Source organism: Orbicella faveolata, unplaced genomic scaffold (genome assembly GCF_042242905.1).
Source record: "Orbicella faveolata isolate gen_17 unplaced genomic scaffold, um_ofav_v1 contig_35, whole genome shotgun sequence".
Classification (NCBI taxonomy): domain Eukaryota; kingdom Metazoa; phylum Cnidaria; class Anthozoa; order Scleractinia; family Merulinidae; genus Orbicella; species Orbicella faveolata.
In genome coordinates this window covers 9,606,328-9,616,933 of record NW_028301564.1, presented here as the reverse complement: position 1 = coordinate 9,616,933, position 10,606 = coordinate 9,606,328, and the positions used below count along the sequence as shown (strand labels likewise).

Below are 10,606 nucleotides of genomic sequence, written 5' to 3'. Positions count from 1 at the left end.
TGATACAGGTCGGAATAGATTTCTGTTTCGTGTCCGGCATTATTTTCTTCACAGACCTCCAGAAAGATTCAGAATCGCCGCTGTTCTCTTCAAGTAGTGATCTACTATAGCTTTCCTTAGCACGTTTAATCCTTGCACTGACTTTGTTTCGGAGTAATCGATATGCGGCCAAATCGGTGTCTAATTTTGATCTACGATATTTCTTGAGACTGGCATCCCGAGCTCTCATCATCTGTTTGATTTCCAGTGTAAGCCATGGACAATTACGTCCTCTAACTTTTTTGTCGATTAGTGGAGCATGTTTGTCACATTCAGCCGTAAAGTTGCATTTCCACAAAGACCAGGCTTCTTCGACGTTAGTCGAACTCAACACATCATCCCAGGGGATTTTCTTCAAATCACTGCAGAAATTAGTTGGATCGTATTTAGCATAATTCCTGCACTTTATCACACGAGGTTGTTCTTTGAAGTTATTTATCTTTCGAACTGAAATTAGCATATCATGATCACTCAGACAGGATTCAGCAACTACGGCTCGAGAAATGTTTCGTGGATTTGTGGTGGCAAACAGGTCAATAAGTGTAGCGGTGGTTGACGTAGACCGTGTTGGTTCATTAATCAACTGTGTTAAACCAAAGGTTTTAAAAATCTCTTTCAACTTTTTGGTTTCAGAGCTTGGTTTCTTAGGCAAATAATCACAGTTGAAGTCCCCGTTTACAATAATTTCTTTTCCCTCAGCCGCGGCAGAGTCCAGGCTGTTGTAAAAGCGAGCCAAATAATCTTCGTCAGGCTGGCTATCTGACTCTGAAGGTGGCCGATAAAATGTTCCAAACAGTATGCTTTTTGATTTAGGCAGAAAAATCTCAATGCAAACAGATTCATCAATCTCGAGGTCAGATCGGCGCACAGCATTAATTGACTCACTGACAAACACTGCTACACCGCCTCCTTTCCTCACCAATCTATCTCTTCTAAAAAGTGTAAAGCCAGGCAATGACACTTCTGCATCCGAAATGTTACTGTTGAGCCATGTCTCAGTTAAAGCTATGATGTGAATTCGTGGACTTTGCGTTATGAAAACACGAAGTTCATTTAACTTCTTCCTCAAGCTTCTGATGTTTTGATGGATGAACTTAAGACCACGCAACTTTAGGATAGCATCAGATGTTGCTGGTACAACAAAGCTATCGTTTAGACTGTCATCGAACTGTTGCTCAGCAGAAGATGGAACTGAGCAGAAATGACAAGTCGAGTCAGATTCAAAGTTCGCATCCAGGCATTTTAAATGGAAGCGCGATTTGCATAAAACGCAAAATCCAAAAGCCTGATTTCTTCTGACCGTCTTGAGACACCGAGGACAGGTTATTTTAGTGGAAGGTCCAGGATTCACGGAGATATCATTGCACTGAAGCAGTAAACTTGCAAGAAGAACAGATCTTGTAAGCCTGACAAGCTGAACCTTGGCGACAGGAGTGAGGGAAAATCCAAAATGGCGCCCACTAGAAGTTTTCTTTCTCACGGGCTGCTCAAAACCGACGAAAGAAGAGAGCTCCTGTCCAACAGCCAACCCAGAGCTATTGACTTCTTGGTTAACCAACGGTGTAAGACATTTAGAATTAGAAAGATCTCTTGTAAACACGAAGACGAGTAGAAGAAGAACGCCGCTTCGCATCACACGACATACCGCCATGTTGTCATTGTCCAATGTAGCAATTTAGCAGCGTTTAACGAATAAATATCACACGTTGCGTGACTCAAAATTTGGGCGAGAGGAAGTTTGGGTCTGGTCACCGACAAAAAAAAAAAAAAATAAACCGTGGGTAGATTATGAACCGCGCTCGAGCCATGGCCGCGCGGTTAATAAAAAATTTTAAAAAAATAAACCAAGGGTAAACCATGAGCCGCGCTCGGGCCATGACCGCGCGGTTAATTAGCACTCAAACATTCTGTTAAAAATGGCTTTGGCCAACGCTTGGAGACAATAAAAGGTCATCTAAACTCTTCGAAAGGTCTTTTGTGTGTTATTAGGGACCTTTAGATACCCTGGACGCGGCTTAGGACAACAGCAACCGGAAGTAAATTCCCAAGGTCTTCAATTTAATTTGCATAAATGTCACGCCACTTGACGGCCTCCAACTCAGTTGTGGTGGCGATGAAGTTGAGTTTGGCGGCCTCCCAGAAAGGTTAGTTATTTTCCGACTTTTTCCCTTAAAATAACATGTTTTGCACAAAATTTGTAAACATTATTATAAAGAAATAGATTCATAAACTGTTTGGTTCAATTTTGTTTTCATAATTCAATTTTAGCGAGCTTATAGAAGGAAAAGTGAGCGTCAAGTCTTCAATAAGGAATCCAAAAAGCAGATAAATTGGGGGAAATTTACTCACACAGAGTATTGCTTGATTTCTTATTTCACCTTGATTTATATCGTGTTAAACTAATCTGTGATAGGTTAGGACCGCTCTAGAAAATGATTTTCCATTACTTGTAAAAAAAATGTGTGGATTTTTAATAGAAATCATCATCTTTCATCGACTCGTGTTTTACGATTGTTTTAGTGAAAATTCCTCCAACGGACGGTTTGATTGAAATTCTACTTTATTTTCCTTTAGTATGGCAATGGAATGGACAAACAACCACGACATTGCTCTTGCTCGGGAGGTTTTTGTTATTGTAACCGTATCGTTATAAGGCGAGGGCAGTTGACAGAGGAAAAGTGTGGGAAACAATAGCCGACAACCTCAATCCGCACGCTACAATGAGGTTTCTTGTCACAAAGAAATCGGTGAGGGAGCGTCCTAAACTTGTACTGGACAAGTATCGTGCAAGAATGCAGAAGGAACGGAGAGATAGCGGAGTGGAAGTAGAGGAAACAGAGCTGGACCGAGCGCTCGAGGAGATCAACGAGACGTGTGAAGCAGCTGAAGAAGATATCTTATTGGTGAGTAACAAGAAAAAGACAGACGAAGACAGGGCGATGGGAGAGGAGATCCGAAAGAACGCGTGCGAAAAGCTGAGTGAAACGATGAAACGGAAAGAAGGTGAGGGTTCGTCAGAACCAAAGAGGAAGAGGTCAAGAAAGGGTGGAAATGATACAATAGAGTTTTTCGGGGAAAAAGGAAACATTAATATGGCAATGAAACAAGAAGATCAGAAAGCGAGAAGGGAGCAGTACGAGCGGCAAACAAGGCCTTATGAGCTAGCACTTGCTAATCAACAACAGCAGCAACAACAGAGCAATCAACTTATTAGTCTGATGATTGGCCTCATGCAAAAAATTGCAGAAAAAAAAGACGTTTTATGTTGACGAGGAAGCATTCCAGAGATATGCTTTAATGTTTACTTCAGATTACTTGTTTCTACTAAGTTGAGTTAGTTCTACACTTATATATATCCATGTGATCATGTCACGTCTTGAAGTTACGAGAACTTGTTAAATTTAAAAGGCCTGATAGCATTCTGAAATGGAAATCCATTTTGTGTTCTTTGTTATTTACATGTATGGTAACAGCAATAAAGGCCATTAATTGTTCTTTCATTGAGGTAGTTTCTGTATAATTAACTCGCAAAACTACTTTGTGAACATTGCCATCATAACCTAGTGCAGTTTTATGCAAAATACTCCTGTAGTGGGTGGTTGTAGAACAAAAAACTCTGTGGTGAAATTACCATATAAATAGGTAAGAGCATTTTTTTAACACAGCACATACTATGTAAAGTTTCCCAATGTCACCTAGCCCAATCTTCAGGTTTTTCTTAAAATCATTAAATTTGAAGTAATAACTATATCACCAAAGAGCCACACCACACAACTCCTTACTGAGGTCATTGAAGAATTAAATGCCCGTATCTGTGGGGTGAGAACTACATTTCTCAAAGTGGCTTGAAGTTGTTCCCTTAGGGGGTATGCAGGGTCCCCATATATGTACATAGGATGAGCTGCTGGAGAACGTACATACCGCTGTAGCTGCTGAAGCAGTCCAGAATCACCCAACATGCTCGCATCATGCTTCTTGCCTTCTGAAATTCACAACAGTGAAAAGCTTTGAGTTTTAACAAGACTCTTAAGGTATTCGTTATTATTGGTTAAAATATACTACCCACCTACAAGTCTATACATATTTGCTATGATACCATTAGATAGCGCCACAGACTGAAATTTGAGGGCATGCACGCTTTTATCTCTATTTTAGACGACTCTGATTTTCATCTGGTCGTGCGATTGGCAAAACTCTACCGTCCACAAATCCAAAACAATTGTCAAGGGCTGCACCTTTTGCGTACAAAGCATCTGCATAAGTTTGTAGACGTGCTGGACTGAGAAGGTCCTGATTCCATTGCTTGATTCTCCATTCATAGGTGTCATAGATAAAATCAACTACCTTGTTGGTCACCATACTCAACACGGGGGCTGGTCTGCCAAATCTTGGTATCATATCCGAGTATCTGCAAGGGTATGAAAGCCTTCGAAGTAGCATAGAGACAGCTTCCATACCCTCACAAACGGAGTCCTGGTTACATACGAAAGCACCAGGTATTTGCAAACACTCTGGTAAATGCGGTAGGTCGTGTTTATTCACACGGAACTCCGCTAGACACTCTGAATCTGCATTTCTTCAAGGTCAAATCTTTCGTATTCTTTGTACGTTAATTCTAAGTTCTCTGAAAAGTTGCAGTCATAGAGGAGCACGAATTCTTCGTTAGAAATGATGTCGGCCAAATAGGCTCCTCCTAAAAGCTCTCGGGTTTTCTTAAACGACGTCATAAAACTTCCTGATTCTCTGACTGAACCTGTTGTTATGATTTCTTTTGGCCACCGCTTGCACAACGTAAATCTTAAGGTTTCTTTTCCCTGCGCAAAGGTGGCGGTTAGTACCCATGCCCTCTCGGATATGACCGCGTTCTTCAAGGGCGTCGCGTCTAGCATCTTAAGGTCCCTATTGCAGTATCCATGTTAAATTCAAAATCACTGTATGTGGTCATGTCAGCCACCGGTAACTGTACCCAAAGGGCACAACTAGAAACTGTTGCGAAACAAATTTGGTGGTCAGTGCTGCAATGAATGAATTTTACTGTTATCCCAAAACTGTTCTTCTCTAAAGGTAAAATTGGCCTCGTAGTTTTCCCAGTAAGAAACTGGAAAATATCTTTAACACTCACAGGGCTGTCGGTAGACTCATTGTCCCTGTACAATAAGACAAAATATAAAAAGCTATCAATACTAGTTTATACTAACAATTAGCAACTAATCTATCAGTACTGGTTTATTATAGGTCTCTTTTCACGCTCTAGATTATGAGTGAAACACAAAATGAGATATACTAACTCCAGGAGAGGGAAATTACCCCCTATAAATATTGCAGCTGTGGTTGTTGAATATTTTTAAATTAGGTTTACGGACAATATATTTCCCTACGCCTTACCCTGGGTTTTTTGAAAATTTCTAAAAAAATTTATGAAACCCTGGCAAAACGTCAAAATTAAATATCTTATAGATAATGGATTGAATTTTATGATTTTTAGGTTATTTTTGATTGGTTCGTGCTCTGTTTTGTAATTTCTGCGTTCAAAAATTTTCGAGTAGGGAAATCAACAAGAAAAGTCTAATTCGCGGGAAAAACTCTAAAATGAAAAATTCTTTCGTACCCTGGTAATGCGTATTTTTGACCACACACACATGGGTCGTCGACCTCTTACCCTCGCCTCGAAAAATCGAATTTTCAATGTTTTCGTGAAAAACGCCTTAACATCTATGATATGAACTAGGTTTCAGAGCTCTTGAAACACTTCATTTTTGGGGGGTTGAGTTCAGGGTAAGAGCTGTAACTTAGAAAGAATAAAACGGTGAGACTAGAAAAAAAAATCAGCAAATAATGGAGTGATAGTTACACTATCTGTCCAAATTTGGGTAAAAATATTAAAACGCGTTGAAGGGAAAAATGTTTGAACCTTAACGATAGGGTTTTTGGTCGAGTAGGGAAATCAACAACGCCCAACTTGATCTAATATAAAGCGTTGGTTTTATTGGTTTTAATTCCGTAGAAATAGCAGTATTAGTAGAATATATGACGGTTTACACGTTGATACTGTTTTCCAGGCTTACCCTTTTATTATTTTTGAGTTTTTACGCCTTAACTGCGTGACGGGAAGGAAAATCATCAACAAATCCCGAAATTTGAAAAACAGCCAAAAACATCGAAAATTCAAATGTAGTCTCATGAGACTCAAGAAATCTGTTTGAAGCGCTAAATAAAACACTTTTGGGAAAAAGGCAGATCATTTTATTGCAATTAAAAGTAAAATTTCAATAGTCAAAAAAAAGGGTACTTTTATGTTTCAAGACGCCATAAATTCAAAAATATATAATGAGATGTCCAACTACCTCCTGAGATTAGTAATCATGACCTGCCAAATATGATCCACATGTTTGGCATAAAATCGAATAATATTGTTTGACATATCATCGAAATGGTGAGTTTATGCAAACAAGGTTTAGTTTTAACACCGGTTTTAAAAAGAAGTCTAAATCAATGTTATTTGAAAATATTGATTTTAACACCTAATACTGTTCTAGTATACTAACATTTGGTATAAGTTTCAATTTTTGAAACCCATGTCTCAGATTTATTATGTTGCAAACTTTTGACTTTTCAGAAAACAGGTTTTTCTTCAAAAAGTTGGTCTCAAACTTTTAAAGGCTGTACCGCCTCAATATTTTCATTTAATTCACCAATTTTTTTACAGGTAATTAAGCCTTTATGTTTTCAGAATATACTGAAAAATCGTGTAATTTTTATGTAAACACAACGAAGATATTGCACTTGAAAAATTAACAAAACTTACCAAAATGGAGACGCGTAGGGAAATCAACTTGCCTTTTTATTTAAAATCAACAACCTTCTGATGTATAAATACTAGTATAATGTATAGAGTATAAAACATAGATTACATATATTATCCAAAACCGTGTTACCCGAGCATTTTAATAGCCTTTTAGGTTAATTTTCTCTGGCGGGTAGGGAAATCAACAACAATGTTGACTTAAAAAAATACATTATAATTTGTCTGTAATAACTTGTTTACAACTTCCCTTCAGGCATAACATAGATTGATAGTTAAATATTAACATCACGAGGTAACTCAAGAGATCCTTTCATTCGAAACAAAATAACAAAGATTGAATTCGGTCTAAAAGTGGAGATGTACTAAAATCAAAAACGGATTGTTCATTTTTCCTAATTTAAGAGCGTTTTTTGACCATAGGATAAGGAACGTAGGAAACTCAACAACACAGTTTTTTTTGGGTGGGGGGGATTCAAAATAATTTTATTAAACAATTAGAAAGGCTAATGTTTTTTAAATAGAACAAATATCATATGCATACCAAAACATGTACCTTACAGAGTAAATTGAGGGATTTTTTTGCTAGAGGATAAAGTAGGTATAATTGATAGCTCGCAATCAAATTCACATGAATAATCAGCATTTAGTAAGTTATGAGTGCATTAAAAACGTAGCACTGTTATTGATAACTAATCATGCCAAATTTCAAATTGCTAGCTTGTAACAGAAATCTTGTATGAATTTTCAAAATCAGGAAATTTTTGGTCACACTTTGACACGAGCCTTCTATTGGTGAGTACACGCTTTTTTGGTCCGTTACTTTTGCTGTTTGGCAGCCTTAAAACACTGCGCAAAAGCGAAAGAACTATCAGAGAAGGTGTGTGAGGAACTAGAGGAACTTCCTGGCACATAAAACACAATCGCTTTCCCGTAGGCCTTGGTCAAAGTTTAAGGATGCACTGCTGACCATCATGTTGTTAAAGGACCTTGTTATTAAAACTTGAGACACTTTATTGATGTTTTGATGTTATATTGTGCTTGCTGATGTTGTAGGGAACCGTTTGGTGTTGCTTTTGTCGAAGCCGGTTCCTTTGTTAATTATTTATGACGTTATTTGTGTCGAAACTTTACACCTTAATAACTTTGCAAGATTTTGACCATTTTAGTTCTAAACTAAGTAAAAGAAAGCCTTTTGGAGACTCAAAATCTCCAAATGTGGTAAACAAGAGTTTTAAGGTGGGAAACAAATATATTGGTTATTGTCAGAAAAAAATTATAAAATGAAAAATACGCATTCGTTGTACTTACTTCTAACGCAATATGAAAGAAATTACAACTTCAAACGTATAATTAATGGTTTCTGTAACATCTTGAATTTGAATCTGCGTGTTTGGGATAATTTGGAGGTATGGGGCAAAAATCGACCGTTTTTGTACAATCTTATTTAGACGCATAGTTTTACCTCGTTACCACATATAAAATCTACACTGAGTTTTTGAGGCTATGTAAGGTTATGAAGCAAAAATCAATAGCTCTTGCTCAATTTTATTGAAATGTATAGTTTCGCGTCTTTGCAGCATCAATAACCTTAAACCTGTGTATGTAATTTTGGAGTTTTTTGGAGTTATGAAGAATTTTGGTGTTATGAAGAAAACATCTAAATTTCTCGTCCGATTTTACTGAAACGTGTGGTTTCACGTCTGTGGATTCTAAAACTAGGTTGCCAAGGCAATTGAAAGTTATCAGGCGAAAATTGAAATTTCTTGTTCACTTTTATTCAAATCTATAGTTTTGCGTCTTTGCAGGGTGTGGACTTAACAACTGAGTTTTCAAGGGAATTTTAGGTTATCAAGAAAAAAAACGTTATTTCTTGTTCAATTTCACTAGGATGTATAGTTTTGCGTCTTTACAGCATATGAAATGTAAACCTGTAATTCCGAGGCAATTTGGAATTATGCTGCGAAAATCAACATTTACAGTGCGATTTTACTCAAACGTATGGTTTCAGGTCTTTTACCGCAAATAGTATGTAAAGCCATGTTTTGGATGCATTTTGGACTTATGCAGCAAAAATCGACAGTTGTCGTACGACTTTACTCAAACATATAGTTTCAGGTCTTTACTGTATACGGATTCTAAAACTGTGTTTTTGAGGCAATTTAAAGTGATGACGTAAAAATCGTATAGTAAGTATAGTTTCATCTGGAGTCTAAAACTGTGTTTTTGAGACAATTTCGAGGCATGAGGCGAAAATCGACATTTCCTTTTCGATTTCACTCAAATTTGTAGTATCACAGCTATACAGTATAAGGAATCTAAAACTGTGTTTTTTTTAGACGATTTAAAGTTATTAAAGGAAAATCTAGATTTCTCGTGGGATTTTACTCAAATATATAGTTTCGCGTCTGTAGAAGCCGACAAAGATGACAAATACAGAACACGTTATGGGCGTGTAATCAGACGTCCCAAGAGACTGTAGAACATGTAAACCGCCACGATGTTCTGTTGATGGGTGTGGAAGAATAAATCATCAGTTTCTACACGTCTCTCAGAAGTCAAAATCAAGGACATTCAGTCACTCTGTGGGTTTAAGACTACAAATAAGCAAAATCTGTTGCCAAGTGCCAGTGCAAGATTGCTATATGGGGATAAGAAATGTGCAGTCCAAGTTCTTCTGGACAGTGGATCACCAGAGACTTTCCTAACAACAGCTCTTGTCAATGATCTTAAGACAAAACCCTATAGATCGCCTGCCACTATGACCATTAAAGTACTTGGGGGTCAGGAACAGCGAAAGAAGATGAACCGAGTTAAGTTCAAGTTAGCTCCCTTCAACTCGAGTAATGATCATCATGCCGTTTCGATTAATGGGTGAACCATGAAAAGTATTTGTCTTCCACTCGCAGCAGTGGAATTTGACGTCAAAAGATGCAAGCATCTAAAGAACGTGGAACTTGCAGACACATTTCCAAGTGCAGCTGCATCGGTTAATCTGTTGGTTGGAGCCGATCAATACTACAAGTTGCTTCAAGGAGATGTACGAAAAAGGCGTCCAGGAACACTGGTTGCAACTAATTTCAAGACTTGGTTGGCTTTTGACTGGTCCCTTCTCTGCGTATAAGAAGAGTGAAGACATGAGAGCCATGCTCACTGTAACGAAGATCGACAGTTCCGATGATCAATTAAAACGCCTCTGGGAGCTACACGCTATTGGAATTGTAAGTTATCAGGAGCATCAAAGACACGCCGAAGAGGATAATGCAGTTAATTAGTTTAACATTTCCCGTCGTTTTGATGGTGAGCGGTATGAAGTTGGTCTTCCTTGGTAGAAAGATCATCCACCTCTCGTTGACAACTATTGGCAAAAACGTATCAAAGACTTGTCTCCACTGGAAGAAGGTTGTGAAATGATTTAGAGAAAGCGAAAATGTATTGTGAAGCAGTAAGCCAATATTGTGTATTCCAAGGAGATAGAGGTACCACGAAGCGTAGAGTCGTGTTCGATAGCAGCGCTAAAACGTATTATGGGCAGTCCCTCAACTTCTCTCTTCCCAAGGGTGCAAAACTTCAGCAAGATCTACGACATATTCTTATTAGATTCCGATGCTTTCGGATCGGCAGACATCAAGACAATGTTTCTTCTGACCAAGCTCAAAACTAATGATTAGAACAGTCAAAGATTCCTGTGGAGAGATATGCACACTCATCGCACACCGGACGTTTATTGCTCGACCCGAGTGACATTTGGAGATGCCCCTTCTC

The 10,606-nt window shown here is 38.1% G+C and overlaps 1 protein-coding gene and 1 pseudogene across 1 annotated transcript; one reads left to right on the top strand and one right to left on the bottom strand.

The window, feature by feature from the left end:
- The first annotated feature begins 859 nt into the window (after positions 1–859).
- On the top strand, positions 860–6,303 carry LOC110058104 (uncharacterized). The gene has a single exon (XM_089273654.1). The coding sequence runs from the start codon at positions 2,760–2,762 to the stop codon at positions 3,306–3,308; it is 549 nt and encodes a 182-aa protein (XP_089129780.1). The 5' UTR covers positions 860–2,759; the 3' UTR covers positions 3,309–6,303.
- Positions 3,611–4,766, bottom strand: LOC149103148 (uncharacterized; annotated as a pseudogene).
- Positions 6,304–10,606: the final 4,303 nt, after the last annotated feature.

Coding starts and splice junctions, on each gene's coding strand:
- LOC110058104 (XM_089273654.1), top strand. CDS start 2,760: ATGAGGTTTCTTGTCACAAAGAAATCGGTGAGGGAGCGTCCTAAACTT.